General features: G+C 36.8%; 1 protein-coding gene across 1 annotated transcript in view; it reads left to right on the forward strand.

The window, feature by feature from the left end:
- Positions 1-26,958, forward strand: part of UHRF2 (ubiquitin like with PHD and ring finger domains 2) — a 77,296-nt gene that overhangs the window by 42,243 nt on the left and 8,095 nt on the right. The window contains exons 5-13 of the mRNA XM_088130216.1: positions 2,229-2,338; positions 5,138-5,324; positions 8,299-8,422; positions 10,624-10,731; positions 11,250-11,354; positions 19,140-19,246; positions 19,892-20,054; positions 23,470-23,607; positions 24,445-24,568. Of these exons, the coding sequence (XP_087986342.1) occupies positions 2,229-2,338; positions 5,138-5,324; positions 8,299-8,422; positions 10,624-10,731; positions 11,250-11,354; positions 19,140-19,246; positions 19,892-20,054; positions 23,470-23,607; positions 24,445-24,568 (1,166 nt within the window). The remainder of the gene's footprint in view (positions 1-2,228; positions 2,339-5,137; positions 5,325-8,298; positions 8,423-10,623; positions 10,732-11,249; positions 11,355-19,139; positions 19,247-19,891; positions 20,055-23,469; positions 23,608-24,444; positions 24,569-26,958) is intronic.

A 26,958-nucleotide genomic window follows, 5' to 3' on the forward strand; every position in this document is an offset into this window, starting at 1 on the left:
GTGAATTTATATAGAAATTAGGATTCTTAGATTTTTGTTTTTAAAAATACTATGAAATTACAAAAATGAACTATATACGAGAAATATTACAGTAATGTAGTGATTTCTGTGTTTCAGGAACATAGAAAGAAGCAGTGTTTCAACTATGGTATGCTTCTGATTTGCCAGATTTTTTGCTTTTCAGAAATAAGTGTATGCAAATAGAGTACTGCACTGTGGTAATTTTTGCTTTCCAGAGGGAAGTATTTTCTTATTTAGTGTTATCAATGTTCCCAAGTGCAAAATAGACTTAGTTCTCAGAATTGTGCTTAGCTAGACAAGAAAAATTACTCAGTCACAGAAAAAATGGCTGAATTAGCAGAGCAGTGTTATGTTTGGACAAGTGGTAACAGGAGGAGGTGTATGCTTGGTTGTCATTAGTATGTGTTCTTCCCCCTTTCTCCTCAGTTTAAATATTTTTTCCACTTTGCATCAAGCTTTTGAGAGAGCTGAAACAAGTCACCAGCTCATTAGTTTTCTTTCCCTCTAATTATGCTTATTTCAGCAGTTCTCATAATCCTGTGGAATGAAACATTTTGGCAATGTTCTGATCTTCATTGTGGTGGCAGAGGACTGCCGATACCCTGAAATAAAAGAACCCTGCTGTAAATCCAGAAAGAATAATGAATATGATGAACATATCTGCAAAAATGGATATTAGTGAAAAGCAGCACAGTTATGACCTTAAGAATTTATTTTCTCTTGCATCAGCAGACTTTGAATATCTCTCTGAATACGTTAGAGAAGATAATGTTCTTCATAAGTTTTCAATAGTCTTCATGGAAACACCTCCATTCGTTCCTGGAAGTGTATCCATAAAGCTAATGCTTGGTAATACTGAAGAAAATCCAGAAGCAACTAGATTTGGGATATCTTATAAATCCTGATATATTTGAGTCACTTTTGCCCACCTAATGCTACAGTTAGCAAGTGAGTAGCCATATAAAATAAATAGATAAATAAAGTTTGAAAAATCTATTGACAGTTACTAAGAACCATTCCAATCATTAAAAAAACCCAAATACAGAAACTATTACAGGTATTTCATAAAGAAATATGAAGTTTATTTCAAATTTAAGTAAACTTTGTTGCTGGCAATCTGTTAAAATGGTGTGCTGCAATTCATGATGAAAACTAGGTCTAAATACGCATGTCAGCATTGCCCATAAAGCAACATGAAATACTAATAAAGGATTTATGTGAAGGGATATTTATGTGGGAGTGACCTGATTTTTTTTAAATAAAACACTGAATTTTGAGGAGGAAAAATTAAGCAAGTTAGGTTGTTATGCTTATGCTTCTCTGTATGGAACTCTTGCATATTATATTGTGACAGGCAGGCTAACCAGTAAGCGTATTACATTAATTAAACTACTCTGAGTTTCATTAATTAAACGACACAGTAATTAATTAATTAATTAAAATATACAGTATTGTGCTCTGAATATATAACAAGTATTTCCTGCTGGAGTTGACTATATTTGTCCATTTAATTACACTGAAAGAAATGAACATATTTTACTTGTCCACTAAAATGAATGAGACCTATAATCGAAAGTCCTCTTCTTTAACTTCAGTGTCCTGATTTAGATGTCAGCCAATCAGCTATGCTACCCTCTTGTTCCCTGATTCTTTTTTCTTTGATTTTCTATGATTTCTGAATATGCTTAATTCTTGGCTCTTTGAACATATATTCCCTTGAGCATATTAATATCTTTCTTTACTTGGTTCCATTTCTTTTGGCATCATATGAGTTTATAGGGGGTATTTGACAGTACTTTGCTTAATTGTATTTATTTCCATATTGATCATTAAATGTACTGTATATGTTAAAATGAATAAAATTTAGGTTGGTTGTGCCTGTATTGTTAATTTGTTTTCCAGTTGATAACATTAGATATTTGTGATTTTTTTCTTAATACAGCTGTTAATATGTAATTGGTTGCTAATACTATATATATCCGTTGTATGATCCTCCTCCTCCTCCTCTTCTTCTTTCAGAATGGAGGTCTGAGGCATGCTTTTTATTAGTTTTTAATTCAGTCAGTGAATCTTACTCAAGAATATAATATATTTGTAAAGTTAAAACTGCTACCAGTAATTTCATGTAGCCTTGTTGTATTGCACTGGACAGTATTAAAATTAGAATGAGGGAAATTGAGTTGAATCTTTTGTTCCTTAATTTTCAGAGGCCCAGAAGATGTAATAAATGATTGCAAACTCCGTTTTATAGAGGAAATATACAAGATTGAAAAACCAGGAGCATATCCACTGACATTTGCAGATGGAGAGTTCAAAAGTAGGTATTTTGCATGCATATGAAAGGTTTCCCATTTTTGAATAGTGTTTTAAACATTGTATTTTTTAAAGAAATATATTTGATTACAAAATATATTGTTTCATATAAGCAAATACATATACAGTTCATAGAAATAAGTTTATATTACAGGAGTATGTATTTTAATAGCGTGATTTGTGCAAAGGTATTTGTAGAGAAAATCAGAAGACAACAGTTTTACTGTCTGCAAAGGTTTGCACATTTATGCCATCACTGCCGTATACTTAAACTCTGCTTACTCGGGCAACCTCTTCTGCTAATACCTCAGTATTTTTCTTATGTCTGAAAGTTATCTCTAGCTAGGTTTCTCTTCCCAATGTTCTGACATGCAGAACCAAATAATTGTCTTTTATAGGACCAAGGTGGCACCAGAGAGCAATCTTTCTTCATTCCTGACCACCATAGTAAATTACTAATTGATTGAGTTTCTAGGAAAGAAAAGATGTTATGGGGGAAGAGGACATATTGGAAGATTGTTCAGATGGTTTGGGCTGCCATTCTTCAGCAGCACCTTCTCCAGGAGACATAACCAGCCGAAGCAGCTTTCTTCCACTTGCCCCAAGAATCATCTTTTCCCCAGGTCCTTGGTGAGGAAGGAAAGATATTTTAGGGAGATGAAAAAATGCCTACCAGGCACTTGGTGCAGGTATTTTTTCAATGTGATTTCACATTCCTGGCCAAGGGCTATAGACCAGCAGCCTCAAAGTAGCCTAATCCTAGCCACTTACAAATCCACTTTTGGACCTAGGGGAGATCAAAGCATTCTTTACAATGCCAGATCCATTGGTGAGCCTTTCCTTCCTAGATATACTGAAAAGAATGATCAAAGTCGACTGGATCTTTAAAGGTACAAAGAAAAGGTCTTCCACTGTAGCAAATGCAGGCCACCTCCAAGGCTTTAAAAGTCCCACTGTTAAATGCCACAGTGATATCCTTGGTTTCCAGGTTAGTAATGCCAAATGATGGGGATCACATACCCAAACATCCCAACAACAGATGTAGTTACATTCCTTTGAATAAGTCTCATGAGGCCAATGCTTTAGCAGTTTAAGTGGTGGAAGCCTCATCTGTGTTTGAGCTGTGATTCTGTGGTGGAAAAAAATTTTTGGAGATGATTTCCTACAAAGTGTTAGCAGACTATCCAAAACTGCAGCTTTCACAGTCAACAGCAACTTATATTCAGTGCAGTTCTCAACCAAAGCCATTGTTTCAAATGTCATTTGCAGACATCTGTGGCTGAAGACTTGGAATATAAATGCTAAATTCTAAGTCAATATTATCCTCCAGTGCCTTCAAGGAAAGAGGTCTTTTGGTGATTCCTTAGACAAGATACTGGTTAAAATAAAAATAAAGCCCATCCACATTCATGAGAAGAGGAGACACATAGTGCAACTATAAGAACCAAATCACTCTTTCATCCCCAGTAAAAACTATAGATGCAAGGGATTCAGATGGCAGAACTGAATTACCAACTAAAGAAAATTTTCTATAGGCATTCTGGGAAATGAGTAAGACAATGCACATTTTCTAGTAATGTAGTAAAGTCTTGACTGAATTTCTATTCCAGGGCATTAAAACACCAACAATTTATGATCCAACTTTCTGTGCAGATACACTCTGTCCAGTAACAGTGAACACCTCATAGTACATGGCCTTTCTTTTCTTTTAGCAACACTACATTTTTGTTATAAAATCGGTCAGAATGCATCCTCCTAACTGGGGTACACTTTCATTGGTTAGAGAATTTGAGTCCCTCCTTAATCTGTGTTAAATGTGTTTTGGTTTTCTCACAAATAAAATGATTAATTATACTAGATAGTCCACTAGAGAAGGACTGTTAGCTGACCTAGGAGTGGCTAGCAGTGGTGGTATTTTGCAGTCGTCCAGATCACCATTTCTTATTTCTTTCTTAATATTTGAATATTAGCTTTATTTATCTTTAATTCTCTCTGTGTTCAAATACTTCAAAGGAAGTAGTGGTGCACATTTCATAAGCGCAAGACTTTGGGATGTATGTTGTAGGAATATTAGAAATTCAGTAAATCCCTGGGAATTGCCATTATTCTGAATAATTTCTCTAGGTTAAAAAACTCCCAAGATAAGATTTCTGTGTCTGGGTTTTTGTATACTGTATCTTCTTCTAATGCAAGTCTCTACCCAAACTCTGTGTATCCAGCAGAGAAACAATGCTTCTGTCTCTGTCAATACTAAAATGTCTTTTTAAATTGTTATGCAGATACTGTTATGCAGCTACCTTTCCTTTTTTATCTTAATTTGTTTGCATATTTTCTCTTCCATTGCTGCTTCAGACAAATAACAGTGTTAGTCTTAAGCCTAGATAAGTATGGACAAGGTTTGGCATAGATTGGATATCCACTGAGCAAAATATTTTCTACATTATTTGTTTGATTTCAGTAAGATACTTTATAATGTGCTTTCACAACTATGTTATTAAGGTGGATCCAGTTCTATTGTACTCCTTCCCTATAAAAATTTGTTATTCCTGTGGGGAGGATTACAGCCCAATTGCCTGATGGCAGTACTCTTTGAATGATTGATTATCTGGTAGCCTACAATTATTTTAAATTTGCTTTCCTGGTGGCTATCATCCCGGGAAGCCAAGCTAGGGAATCTTTGTGATCATTGTATTTGCTTTTGTTGTTTGCTTATATAGTTAATGTTATGTGTAGTCAGTGTTCAAGTCCCTTTTTCATCACTTTATTTCCCTCTCTCCTTCTTTCCCTCTTTTCCCCTTTGCAGGAAAAAGTGGTCCTGAATGTAAACACTGCAGAGCTGACCCAAATAAAGAATGTAGATTTTGTTCTTGTTATCTATGTGGGGGAAAACAGGATGCACATATGCAACTTCTCTGTGATGAGTGTAACATGGCCTACCACATATATTGCCTGAACCCACCATTAAGCAAAATACCAGAAGATGAGGACTGGTAAGGAACATAATTTTTGTGATTGCTTCCTAAATACTGTGAACTTGTAACAAAACTGATTTTTGAATGTGTTCCTCTGTAACATTATAGATAATATTATAATATATAATATTAACAAATTTTATATTATATCTTTTTTCCCTTCTTTTTAATTAGTTTTATTGTAATTTTCTTGTTTTGACTGTTGTGAGCCACCCAGAGTAATTGGGAGTTGGGCGGCATACAAATGTGATTTTTTAAAAAAAACCTTCCAAAATATACTCTTTCATTCATCAGAAAAGGACTCTAACAGTAAATCTCTTCCTTCATTACAAAGTTTGTAATGTATTCAGTGAGTGAAAGAATGAGTTTTGGATTGTTTATATTGTACTAAAAGAGAACTACATTCAAAAATCAGTTTCATTGTCAATATAATTAAAATTGATGGATACAGATTGTTATTCTAATGCCCTGCTAGTGCTAAAACAATGGGAAAATTATTTTTCTCCTACACACTCTAAACCCCTATGTCCAGATGAAATCAGAATTGTAATCCTTTTAAATTGTAAACTTTTAACTGTAGAAATTCTTGGAGTTCATGTTATCTGTAACATTAGATGTTGAAGCCACTGTATAGTAGCCACAGGCTTATTGTGAAGTAGGTTGATTGTTCCTGTTCTTTTTGCCAGCAAGAGTTGCTAAAGAAATTCAATAGTTCCTTCTGTAATTTATTGAGTATAATGTGCAAATTGAAATCTTTGGCTTGATTCTCTTGTACTCAGAGTTGAGAGCAATGGTTTGTTCATCACCTTCAACTCTGTGATTCATTCAGCCACTCCTGACAGGAGGAGCCAAATAGAAGCTGTTGAACAGTGTGCACCAGGACATTGTTTGTTTGCAATTCACCCCAAATACTCAGAATTTCAAAATAACTGCAGTCTTTTAGAAAGAGAAGCTAAATTTGGAATACCACACAATTTTTTGTAGAATGATGAATTTTGCAAGTATTTGCTGAGATAGTATATTTTTTCTTTCTTCTCATAGAGAATATCCAGGAGTTGTTGAGCACAAAACCTGTCTAATTAGGATAAATTTCATTCAGTAGTGCTTGCTCAAAATCAAGGCCTAATTATCTTGGGCAGTATAATTGTTATATTGTTTGCTTAGCCAGCTGCTAGCAAATGTGATATTCAGATGCTTATCCTAAACCTGCAGCTGCAGGGGAGAGTGATGATCCCAGCTTTCCTCATGTAACTCCTATATTGGACAAATATGTGAGATTTGTCCTAGTTCTTTGTGTCTTGGCAGTGGTTGTTGGGCGCACATGCTGGAATGGTGGTAAAATGGGATCATGGTTTAGTTTTGCATTTCACATTGTCAGATCCAAGCTTGAAGCCGAGAGAGGAGCAGCAAATTATGTCTAACCTTGCCCTGTTTATTTCAAGGCCAAAACCCTAATACAGTATTTGAGGGAAAGTATGATATAGAAGAACAGCCCTACCTAATACAGTGAAGGAAATGCAATTGATGCTGTTGATTTCTGTTTCACCTCTTTTACTGGCATTGGGTTGGTGGTAGGTAACTGATTTAACCTTGGATCCCATTATGTAACCTTCCCAGCATTTTCCTGCCTTAAAAGATAGTTCACTATTGCCTTTTGAAAAGTATTAGACATCAAGGTCAGGATGTCAGTACATACTCAAAATAATTGATAGTGAACAGTTGAACACAGAAATAAAATTAGAAGGGTTTTTTGTCTGTTATATGCAAATACAGTTAGTCCTTGACCTACAACCATTCGTTCAGCGACCTTTTGAAGTTATGATGGCGCTGAACGAATGGTGGTTACAACCGGTCCTCAGAGTTCCGGCTGTCCCAGCACCCCTGCGGTCACATGATAGCAATCTGGGTGCTTGGCAACCGGTTCGCATTTATGACTGGTTGCAGCTTCCCCGTGATCATGTGATCACCATTTGCAACCTTCCCTGCTGACTTCCCCAGAAAGTCAATGGGGAACCTGGCAGGGAATGTCACAAGTCACTGGGGTAGGTTTCCCCACCCGTGCATCCTCACCCAACCCCTCTGCACTCGCGCTGCACTGGCCATTCCTGCACTCCTGTGCACCCTCCCTAACTCTCGCCATACCTCTCTCACACCCTTGTGCACCCTCCCCAACTGGTGTGGTGCACCCTCCTTGACCTGTGCTGCGCCTCTCGCTCGCACATTCATGCACCCTTCCCTACATGTGCTGTGACTCTTGTGCACCCCCCTCACCCTTCCTGACCCAGGCCTTGCACAGCCTCTCTGACCCTCCCTCGCACCCTTACACATCCTCCCCAACTCACCCTCGTGTTCCCCTTTGCTCCCTCCCCCACCCGGCAGCAGCCACTTACCTGCCTGCTGGCCTGGGACTTGCAACTTCCTGCTGGCTTCCCCACTGACTTTGGTTGTGGGAAGCTGGCAGGAAGTTGCCTCGCCTAACGACCTTGGAATTCAGTTAATGGTGGCAACCGGGACTGCAGGGATTGCCGTTGCTAAGCGATGTGGTCACACTTCACAACCTCACCACTTAGCGACAGACATTCTGGTCTCAATTGCCATTGTAAGCCAATTGTTGTTCTAAGATTACCTGTACAGTATAGGTCTTGAACTGAGACTTTGGTGGTTTAGTCAATCATGGAGCTCACTAGATAATTTTGAGTCAATCTGGCAGTCTAGTCTCTCTCACAAGATACTATAGTGATAAAATTACATCCCACCATGAGCAAAAAAAAAAAAAAAAAGGTATAAATGCAATACTGTAAATAAATAATATCCATAGGATTAAAAGAGGTGAAGGAAAGGAATTTACAAGAAGTTGCAAGAAATATAAAGGAAAAAATAAGAAATATAAAGCCACAAGGAGCTGTGTTTTAGGTCCATATTGCATGAAATTCATTTGTTGGTGTTATTCTTATTTATAGTTTAATAGATTTTAAAGTAATTAATATTTTAGGTACTGTCCTTCCTGTAAAAATGATTCTAATGAAGTTGTAAAAGCTGGGGAAAAGCTCAAACAAAGTAAAAAGAAAGCAAAGATGCCATCTGCCTGCACTGACAGCCAGCGAGATTGGGGCAAGGTAAATAATATTTACAAATAGATACTGTTGTATATATTCTCTCTAAACATGCAAACTAGGTTATTGTTTGCATTTATTTATTTATTTATTTCATCACTTATATACTGCCCAGTTAGACTATTTCAAGAATCTAAAAATAATAACAAAATAATAATTGTTCCCTCATGTCCTCCATAACTTCATAATCCAAGTATGAAAAGTAATTCCTACATAAAATAATCCCCAAAAACAAAAACTCAGAAAGGCCACCTGATGTCACTATTAGCTACTTACATGCTAGGTTAGAATTATCTGAGTTTTAGCTGATCAGTTAATTGACCAACTCTGTGTAAACTTTCATATAATTAAAAATTGTTTCAGAAGTAATCTCTCTCCTCCCCCCCCAAAAAAAATGTTAGACGCAAACACTTTTTGACTCATTTTAAATATCATACCCTACTATGATTTTTAGTAAACATAGTATGGAATTGAAATCATGATTAGGAGTTGAAACTAATAATGATTTAGAGTGTGCTTTTTCTCCTTCTATGTTGCTGGCAAAGTGAAATGATGTTTATTATTTTAGTGTTACTTTTAAAAGTAACTACAGTTTTAAAAAACAGATTGCCAGCCTTTATGCTAGAGAATCACAAGTTAATTATCTATATCACAACATCTTTGGCATTGTTTTAGATTACTGCTGTGGCATTTGTGGCTCCTGTTAGATGCAAGTAGATTGATTTTGATTATTTTAGCTTTGTTGGCAACATCAGAACTCTCAAGCATGAATACTACAATGCTTTGTATATGGATGGTCTTGGATAAGAGTACTTCAGATATTCACTTAGTTCAGAATACAGCAGTGAAACTGTTGAGAGGAGCTGTTCAGGTGGATAATATTTGAACTAAAGTCTTAACTGGGTTCTAGTCTGTTTCTGGGGCACAATTTAATAAACCTAGGAAGAGTTATGTAGCTTGGTACTATGGTATCTGAAAGATTTCCCTGCCTCATTGTGAACCTGTCTGTTCGTTAAGAATTTCATCAAAAGCTTTCCATGTATCTGCCACCAAAGGGTCAGTGCATGGTGCCTGTGTATAATCCAGAGAAAATGCCAGTGGTTTCTGAGTTGTGTGATACTTTCCCAAGGGGCAATTGGATGTTGCCCACTCTGTTATTTGAATGCTAATAAATTGGCTGTTATACTTTTAGAAAAGCCTCTTTCCTCTTATAAATAGAAATAGTTCTTCTAAGATGGTGCCTCTTATGATATATGCTTGTACCATCTAAATGAAAATCCTTTGGAAGCTAAGAGACTTCAATAATGGCTGAGATAAGGGTTAATAATGGAATTTTAATCCAGATTAGAAAAAATTCTGTTGATTGGTTCCAGTGAAAGATTTTGTTCTACCTAGTCTGGATGGAGAACTCTGAAAACCATAATTGAAAAAGTATGTTATAAAATATCTAAATATAGTAGTCCTTACTGACTACTGACAGTAATTGGGGCCGGGAACTCCATCACTAAGCAGTGCAATCATAAGGCATGACGTCATGTGACCATGTTGAATAATGGCAGCAGTTGTGGTAGTCCCAGTTGCGTGGTTTGGTGAATCCCGTGTGGTTGCAGCATCCCTCGGTCATGTGATTGCCATTTGCAACCTCCTACTGGCTTCCCTATTGACTTTGCTTGTCAAAAGCCAGCAGTGAAGGTTGCAAATGGCAATCACATGATCACTGGATGCTGCCACATTGTAATTGCGAGCCAGTTGCCAAGTGCCCAAATCACAATCATGTGACCGTGGGGACACTGCGATGGCCGCAACTACGAGGACCTGTTATAAGTCCCCCTTGTTCAGCGCTGTTGTAACTTTGAGTGGTCTCTGAAGGAGTGGACATTAAGTGAGGACTACCTGTAAATATATCTGCCATATGAAAAAAAAACAGTTTAATTTTTATGCTGTCTTTTATATGCTGCTATTAACAAGGAAATTTGCTAATTTATGTATATATATTTCACAGTAGCTGTTCTCAAAAAAATGAGCAAAGCCACTTGGGAACATTTTTATATTGACTCTAGAACAACAGCCTGTTTTCAAAACGGCTTTTGAATATCCCTATCTCAATAAGCCATGGATTAAAACATTGCTAAAACATGTATTTCTTCATAAAGTTTCACAACTACTATGATTAATTGTTTGCTGTGTTCTCCTGATGTTGGTAGGGCATGGCCTGTGTTGGCCGTACTAAGGAATGCACTATTGTTCCTTCTAACCATTATGGACCTATACCTGGTGTTCCTGTTGGGGCAACATGGAAATTTAGAGTGCAGGTATGTAGATATACTTTCTATATATTGTATTCTACTCTTCTGTTTCACTGCTGTGTCATTTGCATGAGTGTATAAATTATAACTTGGGTTTTCTAATATCGTATTTGTGGCCAGTTAGCTTTTATGTTATACTAGTAGTTACTTTTGAATTTCTCCCATTGTTGCACTGGATAGAACCCCATCAGCAAACTAATATAAGTGAACTTTTTGTGACCCTGGGATAATATTTTTACTCTAAGATAAACTTTTTGTCTTGGATAATGGCCAAAACTAAGTTTACTTTGCTCTAGGGACTCAAATTTTAAATATACTTTTTAACTGCAGCACTATAATATATGACAAAATACTTTTGAAACTGGGAAGCATTTTGAGTACAATTTAGTAGTTTTTGAATACATTTATTCAGGAAAACAAGATTAAAGTATTTTAATTAGATGCACTGATATGTTATTTGTGGCCAAATAACTCTGCTATTAAAAATAGGAACGTATTTTAAATTTACTTGTTTTATCTTAAAGGTGAGTGAAGCTGGTGTTCATAGACCTCACGTTGGTGGAATCCATGGACGTAGTAATGATGGAGCTTACTCCCTTGTGTTGGCTGGAGGATTTGAAGATGAAGTTGTAAGTTTTATATTCTGATTATTTTACATATTGATGATCTATTTGTTCTGTCTCATCCTATACAAAGATGTACCCATGCTGATAAAAATGTTTTTTGAATGTTTAAAATGGATATTCTTTTGTGTAGGCTAAGTATCGGTAGGTCCCAGCATGCAGCTATACTGGGATTCTGAACGGGGAAGGAGAGAAGAATATAGAAATTCATTAACATGCAGAAATTTGTTTTGCGACAGCTCAAATGATCCAGTTTCACCAGCCAGACCAAAATTGATGTTTAGCCATAGGCAGGACATGGATACTTCCTTCTATCACTAGGAATTGCTTGTGGCAACATAGTATCAGAGCCTTAACAGAATGGAAGTTTGGTCATGTTGTCCTACTACAGAATGGAAGTTTATCATGTTGTCCTGCTACAGTTCAGAAACACTGTTATTTCAGATCCCTCCCAGTGAAAGTAAACTAAGGTGACTATAATAGGCCTATTCTATAAATCTGAAGTGAACAGAAATTGAATCTTAATCAACATTTATTTATAGTCCAAGACCAAGTTGAATCTTCATTCTCTGAATGTGAATATATATAGTGACTATCGTATAGAAATAATGTGTTGTATCCCAAATCTAATGGTCTGGACTTCCTTTGTTGCTAAGGCATTCCCAAATTCTTTCTCCTAGAGATATTTTAAGATCTGAAGGGGTTCCTGGCAATAATCGGTAACATATACTTGGAACTTTAGAGGCAAACACCTTTTAAAATTCTTCTTTCTTTCTCTACAGCAGAGCCAGTCAGGATCAACCCAGTCATACATTTGTGCCTCCAATTATTTTCCTTTCCCAGTCCCTTTTCCTGTTGTTCTTAATTTGTACTGTGGTCTTTACCTTCTTTGTTGAAATGGTCATCATATTAACAGACAGCAATCCACTGTCAGCAGATAACTCTGATTCTGATGGTGAGGGCAAGCAAGGGGTCTGGCTTCAACCATGCAGCAATGATTGAAGCCAGAGATCCTCCCTGCCACCCCAATAGTCAGTGGTCCAGCTTCCAAATTGCTGGCTGCAAACCATGTGCCTCTCAGAAAGAGAGAGCTTGTTGTTGCTTATCTTTGGGGAATGGGATAGCATAGGCACAAAGGGGATAAAAGCTGGTGGCACCAGGCACTCAGTCTCCCCCATGGGTTTTTAGTAATAGAACAGTAACATTTAAGCTATAAAAGTGACTCCACTAGTGATGCTCCCTTCCTAAAGGCATAGCAATCACTTTGTACCCCAGAATCTCCAGGGAAGGCCTACCCATAACTGTCAAAGTACATGAAGACAAGAGCAGCTGAATGCCAGGCGTAACCTCTTGTTTCTACTCCACCAAAAGCAGAACCTCAGACCATAAGGATCACAGACCACCAGGGTGGCAGAGAACTGAAAAGAGATCACACCTATCCCAGCCTTAGCCCAGGGGGAATGCTTTTTCCCATAGGAAAAGGGCGGACGCAAACAATGATCACTCCAACCTCCCATGGGCAGGAGACTAATATAGGTTGCTTACCTATGAATCAATGTAACTTCAGACATGTGTTTTAAATATGGTCTCTTACCATTATGTAATTGATTCATCAAGCCCCTTGAGATCAGTTCATCTCATCCCCCATGTCATCGAAAGGCACCTATTGTCAATTTTCATTCAGCTTATTAGCATTTCCCAGAGTATTCATGAAAGCAGTGGTGACTATCACAGGCATCTCAGGTCCCAGGAAGTACACATTTGTCTGCAACTAGTTGACCTGTTGATCTGATTCCATCAATCAAACAGGATGAAGGGACTTTTGGGCCACAGGATGCAGATTTTTCTAATAAATGTAGATGAGTATTTTTTAATAAATGCATACCATAAGCAGCACCTGAGCACCATCCTGGACACCAAAAAAGATCTCTCTCTGCTAAAGGGGCGAAAGAAGATTATCCAGCAGCTAGTCACATCAGTCCTTCACACCAGCTGCCTGAACTTCTTGATCATCACCTGCATAGATTCATTACTCCTGTCCCCTGCAGTGGATTTTCTCTGCCAGGCATTCTCAGCATTTTTGGTCCATTAGGTTCTGCAATTACAGCAAATCTCCCTTCCACTGTGTGTAATTCAGCACAGATTCTGGGCTCAGAATGGGGGGTGCACTGCCTAAGCTAAATAGTCCCCTAGGTCTAGCTGGAAGAAGCAGCTCAGGGCACCATGAACTCTTAGAATTGTACACAATGTGCTTAACTCTGAGGAAATTCCTGGCTTTCTTAAAAGGCCAACACATTGTCCTCCTACACTTCTTAAGGTTGGGCCTTGATCAGTAACTCTAACGAGTATCCTCTGTAAGCAGGTATCAGTCCTCTCCACAGTTTTAGCATCTCAGTTTTAGCCATTGCCATGTCAAGAGATTCATAAGACAAGCCTCTCTGTTATACCACCAAGTATCATCATGGGACCCTCAACTAGAACTTCTATCAACTGAGGCTTAGAGCGTAATACTTGGAAAGTGGCATTCCTAAAAGCCATAATTTCTGCCTGGCATATGTTATTTTTTTTCCAATTGTGCTTTTCACTGACAGTTTGGTCTACACAATGAAAGAAAATATTTTTGCAGATCTCTTTTTCCTCCTTCAGTCTCCTGCACTACATGCTATTCTTCAGAAGACCTCCTAACCTTTTGAAGCAAATTTACAGTGGAGGGAGCTATAGAGCAAAGGAAAATCAGAAAATCATCTAAGTTAAGAAGCTGCTGCGTGTTTACTGAATGTTCTGTCATAGAATGGACATAAGTGAATACAGTCCTCTTTGTATTATTTTATTTTCAGGAAGCCTATTGACAGTTTTGGAATGATGGTACTCTTTTATTATCCATTATTTACTGCATGCCTTCCTTCCATGATCGAACTCATAGTGTTGTACATGAAGTTCTTTGGCAGTCTCCCATTTAGACAATGTCCAGCATTAAACTCTTTAGTTCAGTATTTCATAAACTTTTTTTCTCTCAGGACCCCTTCCCACTTTTAAAAATTATGGAGGACCCCAAAAGAGCTTTTGTTTGTATGGGTTATATTTATCAATATTTACTGTATTAAAAATTAAAGTTGAGGCATTCACTGCCACTACTGCTTCTCATGATCTTTTGATGAGATTTTAATATTGTTATTATTTTCCAACATAGGCTGGCAAATAATTTTGATTTTGAGGACCCCTGAGAGGGTTTGGGGGGACCCTCAGGGCTCCTAGGACCACACTTTAAGAAACACTGCTTTAGTTGAAGCCAGGCAGCTGCATCATGAGCCTTTAAAACATACCCTAAGATCCAGAATTATCTTTCATGTTAGCCTAAAGCTTACTGAGATGATAATTTGTATATGGACCACACTGACTATGGACTATATATCACATTTCAGGAGGAGATCACATTATTGAATGAAAATAACGTAAAATATTCCTACAAGTAGAAAATAACTGAGAAAAGGCTTTCTCTTTGCTGTATATATATATTTTTTGTATTTTATGGTCATATTGCCTATCTAAAATTCAAAGTGATACACTTCAGACATAGTTTTATCAGTTCAGTGATAACTAGGTCTCAGCTAAAGTAAATGTAAAAGCTAAAGCAATGCTACTTGAAGTATTCACATTTTTTAAAAAAGTATTATTTGTGGCAGTTTGTCTCAGACATATCTGTATGTCTAGCACTTAGAAGCACATGTTAGGAAACATTTACAACTAATAAATACAGCAACAATCTGTTCTGGTATATACTGTATCAATATTTCTTTTTCATTCCATAAATTTAGCCATGGTTTAGGCATAAATGGTTTTCTACAAACCATCTCTGACCACAAATTGTCAGAGTAGTGTTTCCACCCTCTTCTCCAGCTCTGTACCATGAGGAGGAATTTTGAAGCATACTACAAATGAACCATAAAACCATAAGCAACGTGCCAAGGATTGTTGCTAAGAACTATTAGTAAAGACATTATCGGTAGCATGATAGTATTACATATATTTTGCCAATAACACTTAGTGACCTGCTGCCACTATGGGAGTTTTCCAGTAAAGACATTAATGTCTTTTGGTTGAAGCTGTTATATAAGGATTGATGTGACCTTGGAATGAACTGTGAAGATCAGGATATGTTATGCTGGCCATGCAAACAAAATTATACGTATATGGCTGAGAATCAGAGAGAAATCTTTGACTCTGTTGGCTTTTTGGCTTTAACGACATGTATAGCAGGTTAATATGGCATATTTATATAGTAGTAATCAACAAATTACTTAGCATTAATTTTTTTTAATTGCAAGGAGATTTCATTACAGAATCCCTTAATCTTTGGTCATTTTTTAATATGCAGTGTATAATTATTTATTTAATATATTTACAATATTTGTATGCTGCTCATTCATGTCTGTTAACTAATTGTAATCCAGAGGTTGCTTTTGCTAAGGCTGTAGTCTTGTGCCATGCTGACATAAACAGGATTAGTCGCATAGCTTGATTGTCTTTTGACAGTCATCCGTCTAAATTAGTTGGGTAGTAGAGGCATCAGGAACAGATTATAAAAACCTAGTAATTAATAACTGTATAATAATTTTGTCATTAAAAAACTTTTAAAACAATCAAGCATTGTGTTACTTATGATGACTGATATGGACATAATCTTGCTTTGCTGTTCACTAATGTTAAGGAATTGCCCTCTTCCTTTGTCTCGGACTTTTTTTTTCTTACAAATTCCTCTAATCTACTCTAAGTTTGAAAGCTAGTTTGGGAAGCAATAGGTTATGCATGACCTTACTTATCATTTTCTATATTTTAACAGTCCTTATTGCTTTATACATAGTTTTAAAACTTCTAAACATAGGGGCCCACTTATTTTATAGGAATAGATTTAATAGCCTAATATTATTGTATTTCCTTTTTAATTAGTTTTAGAATTATTGCTGTTCTATATTCATATTTTCTTACATTATAATTAATTTTCCATTTTAGTTCCTGTCAGCTAAATATTTGCCATTGTGTTCATTTTAGGAGTATAAAAACCATTCCAATTTGATTTTCTTCATTTCTTTGTTAAATTTATGTCTAAAAACTGCATTACTTTCATATATGTCTTCATAGTGAGTTGGTTTGATGCTGTGGTTGAGGAGGTGGACTAGAAACTGGGAGACCTGGAATTCTAGTTTTCTCTTAAGCCTGGAAGCCAGCTGGGCGAAATGCTATAACAACAAAAAGAACAATTTTTCATATGTGGTGGTCATGCAGAAAATTCAAAAGTACTAGCAAGAAATACATAGGGAATTTTGAAAATAACATTTGAATTGAAACCACCGATATTTTTATTAGGAATGATTCCAGAAAGGTATCACCATTTATGGAGATATATGCTGATGGCGGCAAGACTTAATTTGGCATAATATTGGGAAAGAGAAACCATGCTGACGATACAAGATTGGGAGATCAAATTAGAGAATATATGGCAATGAAGAAATTGACTGTACATATTTACAACAGAAGTCTAACCAAATTCAAGCAGGAATGGCTCCCTTACATGCAACATATTATATAGCAAGCCAAGCTAAGATACAGAATATGGTTTTTGAAGAAAAGAGAGAAACAACTGGAAAAAATGGTTCAAATAGATATTATTTATCTATATATTTATTATATATCTACATATTATATAGCAAGCCAAGCTAAGATACAGAATATGGTTTTTGAAGAAAAGAGAGAAACAACTGGAAAAAATGGTTCAAATAGATATAAGCAATAACTGTAAACGTTTAAAGCAGAGTATAAATATCTAAGTAGCGTTGGGGGGGGATTAAAGGAAGTAGGAGAGGGTGCTATTAAATACTTCTTTCTTTTATTAAGCTGTATCTTCTTACATTTCTATTTTTGATTTCTGACTTTTGTACAGTGTTTATCCAGTAATGATAGCAATAATTGCAGGGTAGTTGTGTGAGGAAATAAGAGGAGGGAGCATTATTTATATCACCTTGAATCACACAAAATAAAGGTGGGATATGTACCTAGCAAATAAATTAAAAAATGGTGTGTCAATGGTGCAACCAAAAAAATCAGTTCATATAATTTTACTAGAATACTTGGTAGCATTTTGGTTTTCATAAGTTGCTTATGAAATGTTACAAAACATTTCTCTCTACTAGATAAATCATTAATAGATTTTTAGTGTGTAAATCAAAATCATCAACTCTTATAGCCTTCTGTTGATTCAGCCAATTACTCTTGATAGCAGTGAACTGGCATTAACTGGCATGCTTTGATATTTAATTAATGCTTTTTATTTATAGTCTACATTTCATGTTCACATACTAAGTAGCTCAAGAAGATAATAATATATATGTTTTGCCCTGTTTCCTCAGACCTACAATTTTGTGATTAATACAAACAGTATACTAGCATTGTTGTTGTTACAGTTTTGTTTTAGTTTATTGATATCATTTGTAGTCAGATGCCAGTTAGTTATTACTGAGACGATGTGGAAGTAAAAAATGCATTTTTACTGGATAGCTGATACCAAAATCAGTAGAATACTTCAAAGAAAAAGAAAGGTGTGTAAGCCTTCACATAATTTTGCTTTATTGCCCAAAACTTGTTAAATCTCATCTGCCCTTGAACCAATTAAACTTTGAGTAGTGCTAAGTGCATCGTTATAATAGATGTATTTTGGGGAGGAGAGTAGTTTGCATCTTACATTGGGGAAGGGGTATAGTCAGGGAGAGAAAGGTTAGTTCATCATCATACCTGTAAGGTCCAAAATTACTCAAAGCCATTCAGCTCATTATTTATTTATTTAAAATTGTTTAAACTCACCTTTCTTCTGAATGGATTCTATAATAGTGTACTAAGATATTAATAAAAGTAATTATATCATTGTGTATATAATGCAGTATAACTTCAACAAGAATTGGAACAAAACAAAAGGCCAGACACCACATATGCACAAAAACCAGAGTAGTGGACATTAATAATGCAAACTGCTAGTAGATGTTATTGAACTGATTTTTTAAAAAGAGATAATATACAAATATGCTAAAACATATCAAATATAGTAACTGAACTTTTTTAGAATAACAAACAGAATAAAATATTTGGACAGTTTGTAGAGAGTATTCACCCTATCAATGTACCTTTCCTAACCTATATTCTAAAACATTTAAGAGCACAGCCATGTCTTCCCCTCAGTTAATGGCATTCTAGGAACTTTTTGTCAGTCTTTTGACAACACTGAAAATTGTGGATAGGATACTTGACCTGGGAGAGGCATTCTCTGTGTCTAGGCATGTAGAAATCTGTTGCTGTTAGATCCAGCTGTTTGCCATTAACTCAGAGTTGCTGCATTCACATCTGTCCTGGATATAGAACGGAGAGAGGGACTGTGAATGTGAAGTAAAATGGTTGAAAAATCATTCCATTTTTGCTCAGAATGTGCATATCAGGAGATCTGCTTTCTGTTCCCCTCTTGCCCCACTTAGGATGGTTTGTAAATAATTGGGTCTTCTAAAAAGCTGCCTACTGAAGCTAATACTTTTTGTATTTTTAGATAGACACATTCATATGCAAACATACATGAACATGACCATGCATACACAGAATATCTGTGGCACTAGCAGATCAAGTGTTGGTATAGTTTCTATGCACAGCTGTTATTACATGGGACTCATTTTCATTTTCTAATTGTATATCTGAGACCTGTCTATCCTCAGTCATAATTTGACATTTTAAAGGATAATTTATCTTCTTCTATAGGACCGAGGTGACGAATTTACTTACACCGGGAGTGGTGGAAGAGATCTTTCTGGCAATAAAAGAATTGGGGAACATTCATTTGATCAAACTCTAACACACATGAACAGGTACCTTTTTGAAAATATTTTTCTATTTGCTTTTAAGGAGCAAGCATTCATTCTTTTAATGAGAAACTGTCTACTTCCAAGCAGGTAGTCATTTTAAGTCTGTTGCACCTTATAGATTACTAAGGCAACTTAGAGGCCCCCTGGAAAATTAAAGTGCTCTGGGAAATCAAGATGCTAGGCAGAGCTGGTCTGTAGTTTTTCCTACAGAGGAAAACAATATTTCTGCTTCTCACTACCTTGTTGGTGAGAGGATAAAGCAGAACAGGTTGCGGAGGTTGGGGGAGAGCGAGAGTAAATGGACCTCTTTAATGTTTAGTTTTAATGGCTGAGTCATAGTGAATTTAGGAGCCTTTCAAATTGTGGGACACTTGCATCTGGAGGCTGCAGCTATGAGTGCCTGAATCACTCTTTTGTGAAGGAAGAAAAGGAGGATATGTTCAGGCTTGACATGAGGCACTACTTTTTCCATAGGAACAAACTCTAGTTGAGTCAATAGTGATTTTGGGCTTAACTACCCTACTATATGCTCTGCTGACTGGAGCGTCAAATTGCAATAGTTTGGCATCTCATGATAATCCTCACTGATGCTCTGATACTTAAAGAAACATTTTGTTATGTGAAGACCTTTAAAAAAACATTTTGCAGGGCCCTGGCTCTAAATTGTGATGCCCCACTGGATGACAAAAATGGAGCTGAGTCTAAAAATTGGAGAGCTGGAAAACCAGTTAGAGTTGTTCGCAGTTCAAAAGGTCGAAGGATCAGCAAATACGCTCCTGAGGAAGGCAATAGATATGATGGCATATACAAGGTAAATGTTGTTCTGCTATGTTTGTCCTTATCTTGGAAAATATTAATAACAAAGTACTTTTTGTTTTACTGAAAAACATATTGATCCATACCCCCTTTGAAAAATCTTCCCAGAGATTTGGGGTAGTCTGGGAGTTGCTGAAAATCATGTAGAAGCATGCCATGTTGCGTGAGCAGAAAAGGTGCCTGTGTATAATTTTTTGTGATTTCTAGATGTCCCCCCTGGCACAGTTTGAGCTCAGTGCCCTTCTGATCTATCAGAGAAGCTTTAAAGAAAGCCTTTTGTGCACACAGCTTTCAGTTCATGCAATTTTGGTTTCAACTCATTCTGTAGAAAAATATGTTCATTAAGGATCAATAATCAATTTATTGTAATATTCACTATTGTATTAGTTGTCTGTTTTTTCAGCTTTTGCACAATGTATCTGAGGTAAGGGAGGAAGAGAAAGAATTGGCAATAAATAGTCTGTGTATTCAATAATACAATAATATATGCATATGGCTATGTGTTCAGGCCTGGGGGTTCCAGGGGACCAGGGAGATTTTGCAATGGCTCCCTTATTAATATTATCCCCTTCTGTTTTGTGTGCTTTTATGGTTATTTTTACTTGTAATTGTTTTTTTATGTATTTATTCTTTTTAATTATTGTACGTAGCCCAGAATCACTTTTATCTGAGATGGGTGGCTATATAAATACGATAGATAGATAGATAGATAGATAGATAGATAGATAGATAGATAGATAGATAGATAGATAGATAGATAGAGCGAGCTGGATTTCTGTGTATAGCATAAGAAATAGAGTTCTCAATTGTTGGCATCTTTTTGACGTTTATGTAAAAAAGCCCTCTTAATTTTTTTTAGCTTACTTTATTATTTAGCTTAATTTGCAATAAACATTTTAAAATCTGCCATGTACCAGTATAAATTGCCTTTTGATTCTTAAAAAAGAAAATGTGGGATATATACTTTTTAGTGAAACAATCTGGATATCAAATGTTACTTGTTGCAGACAGTCAATATTGAGTTTAAGATCTTTCATCTTTACAATACCCATTGCTTAGGAAGTCCACTACAACACAGTGCAGATGATCAGAAGCAAGATAGATAAATTGAGATCAATACATCAACTTGCCTTTGTATGTAAGTTGTTTTTCAGATAGCATAAGTTTTTTCCTAGAACTAATGTATATATATACAGAAGTTGTTTTATCTAGATGTGCTTGGATGAAATAGATCCAAAATCCACTTCAATTGGATTTAGATCTGGTTTTAGCATTACAACTGCCTAGCTTTTCCTATGAACTCTGCCAGGAAGGAGATTAGAAAAATATGTTCCAGTTAATTCAGCTATACTTGACTTTCTAGAGAGTATCTTTCTAGAGAGTTTTACTAAGTAAGTTGTGAACGCTGGTTCCAGGCAAATATTTTATTACTCTTCCAGATCTTTTAACCTTAACTTTTGGCTAAAGTATGGGACTGAAACTGCCTTGTGGATTACCATATTTTTCCGTCAATAAGATGCGCCCATCTACAAGACGACCTCCACTTTTCCAACCCAAAATTAAGAAATCAATATTTTAAAGATAGTGCAGAATACATTTTTATTTAGTAATTAGGTAACATTTACCTGATGCACTCGGTGGGAGGAGGTCCAAACCGTCTCTCTGCAGCTCTATTTCCAGGCTCTTTTGCATAACTGATTACATTCAATCACGAGTGAAACTGGCGATAGCTTGTCTCTGCAAACAGACTTCCTCTAATTGGTTTGTTCAGCATCAGCTGACGTCAGTTACATAAGGCTCGTGATTGGAGGAAGCCTGTTTGCAGAGACAGTATGGGCAGTTTCACTCGTGATTGGAGGCTCGTGATTGGAGGAAGCCTGTTTGCAGAGTCAAGCTATTTCACTCATGATTGGAGGCTAGAAATAGGAGGAAGCCTGTTTGCAGAGACAAAGTATGGGCAGTTTTGCAACTGCGCGGTTCTCTCCTCGGCTTACTTCCTTGAATAAGACGCCCTTCAATTTTTAGCATAAGGATTTTAGAAAAAAGTATCGTCTTATAGTCGGAAAAATACGGTACCTGTGCTGGAAAACAGATAGAATGTGTGGCTCTCCTAATTTCTCTAGGCTATCTGTTCTGCAGTAGTTTCATATATTTTGCTGGGGCACTTCTGTTGAACCTGATCTATGGCATCCCAAGAGACTCCATCCTGTCCCTCAGCTGTTCAGTATTTACATGAAGCAGCTGGAACTTTGGAGTAGGATGCCATCAGTATGCTAAAAGCACCAGTTCTATTACTGCTTGCCGTCAAGGAAGCAGTTGGTTCCCTTGACAAATGCTGAAGTTCAATAATGGGCTGGATGCAGATGAACAAATTAAAATTAAATCCAGGCTTACGTAGTTGAGTCTTGGGTATTTGGATATTGAAATTTAGCCTGTTGTGAGTATATTGTACCCTCCCTTCTCCATAGAAATAGAAGATCTCATTGATCAAGGTGGCAGCTATAGTAAAGAGCACATTACACTGGCATGATAGCTGGATCATTGCTGAGCCAATTGGATTTAGCAGTGTTATCTACTCTTTGGTCATATTGTATCTGGACTATTACAATGTACCCTGTTGTGGTTTATCCTTAAAAAGCATCTGGAAGTTTCAGTTGGTACAAAAGGTGGCAATTGGGCTGTTAACTAATAAAAGATATGGGAATTATACCTGTAGTGAAAAACCTTTTGATTTTCTCGGTACAATTTAAGGTGCTGCTATTAAACTTTAAACTATAGAATGGGGTGACCTTATAAATTTAATTAAAAAATAAAAAATAATAACATTCTATAAAGAGTTTAGGACCTGACTTCCTGAAGAGCTGCCTTTTCTGTAACAAACCCGTGGGGACATTATGATCAGCAGAAGAAGCCTTTTTGCATGTGCCCCCATTCTCAGAGGCTTTTTTTCTGTTTCACACTCATATTATGGAATGTACTCTTTTTGGAGTTGGTTTTGCCCTTACACTCTGTGCCTTAGAAGAGCATTCAAGATACAATTCCAAGTTTTTAATAGTTGATTATTTCATACATTAATTTTCTATTTTGTGTTCTGCATTTTAATTTTGTGGGCAATCTTGAGTGTACAACTAAGCAAAGAGGAAAGTCACAGATCGATAAATTCACTCAGGCTTTAGTGTGGTATTCTAAATAATCTTATTTGTACTGTTTTTTGTTTTGTCTATCCTGTGACTATCATTTTACTTAATATGCTTGATTTTTTTAAACTATTTTGTATAGTCAACTTTAGGAAATACTTTAAGATGCCCTTAGGTTAAACTTTTTAGATACAAAAGTTTGAATGGATTCTTAAAGTTGATTTAAGCAGCTAGACTATAGAAGATACATATAAAAGCAACTTTATAAAACAGGTGGTGAAATATTGGCCAGAAATTGGAAAATGTGGATTTTTAGTTTGGCGCTATCTTCTGAGAAGAGATGATGCTGAACCTGCACCTTGGACTACAGAGGGAATTGAACGGTCAAAGAAATTGGGCCTGAGTTTACAGGTTAGAACTTTTTACTGCCACAGTTTTTATGTTTTACTGAAACAGATAAGCTAGTCAATGTTCAGCTGAAGCTCTCTTGTAAGGTTTTCTTAAGATTTGTTTTAAAGATGTCAGATAACTTGGATTATATTTTCTCCGCAATCTTCATGTTTCAGAAGTCCATACTTTATTTCATGTAGATGAGAGGTGGACAACCTATAGACTACACATGGCACTACATCTGTGCCCCCTCCCCAGAATTTTTAAATTATGATTGAAATTCAGCAACCCCCTTTTCCATGTTTTGGGATGGTTTTTAGGTGGGAATGAACAGTTTTCCCCAGGAGATTCCCGCTCCCACCCTTATCCTTAACTGCTCCGCCTGGCAATAAATGGACAGAAAACTTTTGGTTCTGTCTCTTTAGTCCTTCAAAAGATTGGGAGTCTCAGATATGATTTCCTATCCTTCAGACATAAACCACTCCCAATATAAAATGTATTCAATGGGTAATCTAGTACTTATTTCATTTGTTAATATTTGGATTCCTAGGTCAGTTGATAAAATACAGAAAGTGGAAACAGCCCTTGATTCCTTACCAAGGAGGCAAGCCTGGTAATTTCAGCCAATCTATTTGTTATAAAGATAGAAATGAAGGCTTAGTGTTCATTTTGTGTCTTCAAGGGAATAATGGCATTTTGTGAATCAGTTGACTCAGACTACAGCTTTTTTTGCTCCTCCTCCAGAGCTGGAGTTCTCTTTGATGTAATGGATCTTATGAAAATACTGTCATTCCGGATGTTCTTGTTTTTATGCAAGCATTGCTTAAAATACTCAGATGTGATGCTCTTCTGTTGTAGTACCCAGAAGGCTATTGGGAAGCTATGGCAAATAAAGAAAAGAAAGACAAAGTAAAAAAACAGCCTATGAAGCAGGAGCCTGTGGAACAGAGCAATGGAAATCAGAAAAGACCAATTATTGATGGTACGTCTAGTAACTTAAATTCATCAGTTGTTAGATAGAAAAGGCATTCCAATCTACAGTGGGGCAAAAAAGTATTTAGTCAGCCACCAATTGTGCAAGTTCTCCCACTTAAAAAGATGAGAGAGGCCTGTAATTTTCATCATAGGTATACCTCAACTATGAGAGACAAAATGGGGGAAAAAATCCAGAAAATCACAGTGTCTGATTTTTAAAGAATTTATTTGCAAATCATGGTGGAAAATAAGTATTTGGTCAATATCAAAAGTTCATCTCAATACTTTGTTATATATCCTTTGTTGGCAATGACAGAGGTCAAACGTTTTCTGTAAGTCTTCCCAAGGTTTTCACACACTGTTGCTGGTATTTTGGCCCATTCCTCCATGCAGTTCTCCTCTAGAGCAGTGATGTTTTGGGGCTGCCGCTGGGCAACACAGACTTTCAACTCCCTCCAAAGGTTTTCCATGGGGTTGAGATCTGGAGACTGGTAGGCCACTCCAGGACCTTGAAATGCTTCTTACGAAGCCACTCCTTCGTTGCCCGGGCGGTGTGTTTGGGATTATTGTCATGCTGAAAGACCCAGCCACGTTTCATCTTCAATGCCCTTGCTGATGGAAGGAGGTGTTCACTCAAAATCTCACGATACATGGCCCCATTCATTCTTTCCTTTTCACGGATCAGTCGTCCTGGTCCCTTTGCAGAAAAACAGCCCCAAAGCATGATGTTTCCACCCCCATGCTTCACAGTAGGTATGGTGTTCTTTGGATGCAACTCAGCATTCTCCCTCCTCCAAACATGACGAGTTGAGTTTAGACCAAAACATTCTACTTTGGTTTCATCTGACCATATGACATTCTCCCAATCCTCTTCTGGATCATCCAAATGCTCTCTAGCAAACTTCAGACGGGCCCGGACATGTACTGGCTTAAGCAGGGGGACACGTCTGGCACTGCAGGATTTGAGTCCCTGGCGGCGTAGTGTGTTACTGATGGTAGCCTTTGTTACTTTGGTCTCAGCTCTCTGCAGGTCATTCACTAGGTCCCCCCATGTGGTTCTGGGATTTTTGCTCACCATTCTTGCAATCATTTTGACCCCATGGGGTGAGATCTTGTGTGGAGCCCCAGATCAAGGGAGATTATCAGTGGTCTTGTAGGTCTTCCATTTTCTAATTATTGCTCCCACAGTTGATTTCTTCACCCCAAGCTGCTTGCCTATTGCAGATTCAGTCTTCCCAGCCTGGTGCAGGTCTACAATTTTGCTTCTGGTGTCCTTCAACAGCTCTTTGGTCTTGGCCATAGTGGAGTTTGGAGTGTGACTCTTTGAGGTTGTGGACAGGTGTCTTTTATACTGCTAACAAGGTCAAACAGGTGCCATTACTACAGGTAACGAGTGGAGGACAGAGGAGCCTCTTAAAGAAGTAGTTACAGGTCTGTGAGAGCCAGACATCTTGCTTGTTTGTAGGTGACCAAATACTTATTTTCCACCATGATTTGCAAATAAATTCTTTAAAAATCAGACAATGTGAGTTTCTGGATTTTTTTCCCCATTTTGTCTCTCATAGTTGAGGTATACCTATGATGAAAATTACAGGCCTCTCTCATCTTTTTAAGTGGGAGAACTTGCACAATTGGTGGCTGACTAAATACTTTTTTGCCCCACTGTATATTGAAACATAATTTCTCTGGGTCCCCTCATACATCTAATATATCTGTCAGCTTTGAGAAGTCAGCCTTTTCATATTGGTTCTTTCTTGTATTCAATTGGATCTCTTCTGAGTCATCTTCCACCTATGTTTTATCTATTGTTCCATCGCTTCTTCATTCCTAACTAGCTGGTGAACTGCAGGGCTGAATGAGTACCTTCAGAGAGAAGACATTTAGGAGTCTTTATGCCAGCCAGTGGCCAGGGCATTGACAGAAGTATCAATCACGCTAGGTATGCACTCTCATCCATATGTATTAACCATTAGACTTACCCTTATAAATAAGTTCCAATCACTTCCTCAAGAAATGATATTCCATATCATCCAAAGACCCATAGCACTAGGTTTTGTATAACCACTGTCAACTAAATGAGGGGTCTTGAATTTTAGAGTGGAGGGAGGGTTGTTTTCAGAAAGTGTGGGTGATTTTAAGTTATTGGAAATACAATAAATAGAGTTCTGTAAGCTGAAAGGATCATTTTTGAATAAGTTAAATCTAAATGATCATTTTTAGGATCATTTAGGATCCTTTTTGAATAAGTTAAATCTAAATGAAGGCGTACATATTTAGGATCATTTTTGAATAAGTTAAATCTAAATGAAGGCGTACATATTTGTTGGTAATAATAATCATTTATTAAATTTATATGCCAGCCAACTCCCAGCAACTCTGGGCGGTTTACAAATTGTA

This window comes from Python bivittatus, unplaced genomic scaffold, assembly GCF_059951505.1.
Source record: "Python bivittatus isolate LINGU-HERP-01145 unplaced genomic scaffold, Pbiv_v1 ctg000850_np1212, whole genome shotgun sequence".
Classification (NCBI taxonomy): Eukaryota; Metazoa; Chordata; class Lepidosauria; order Squamata; family Pythonidae; genus Python; species Python bivittatus.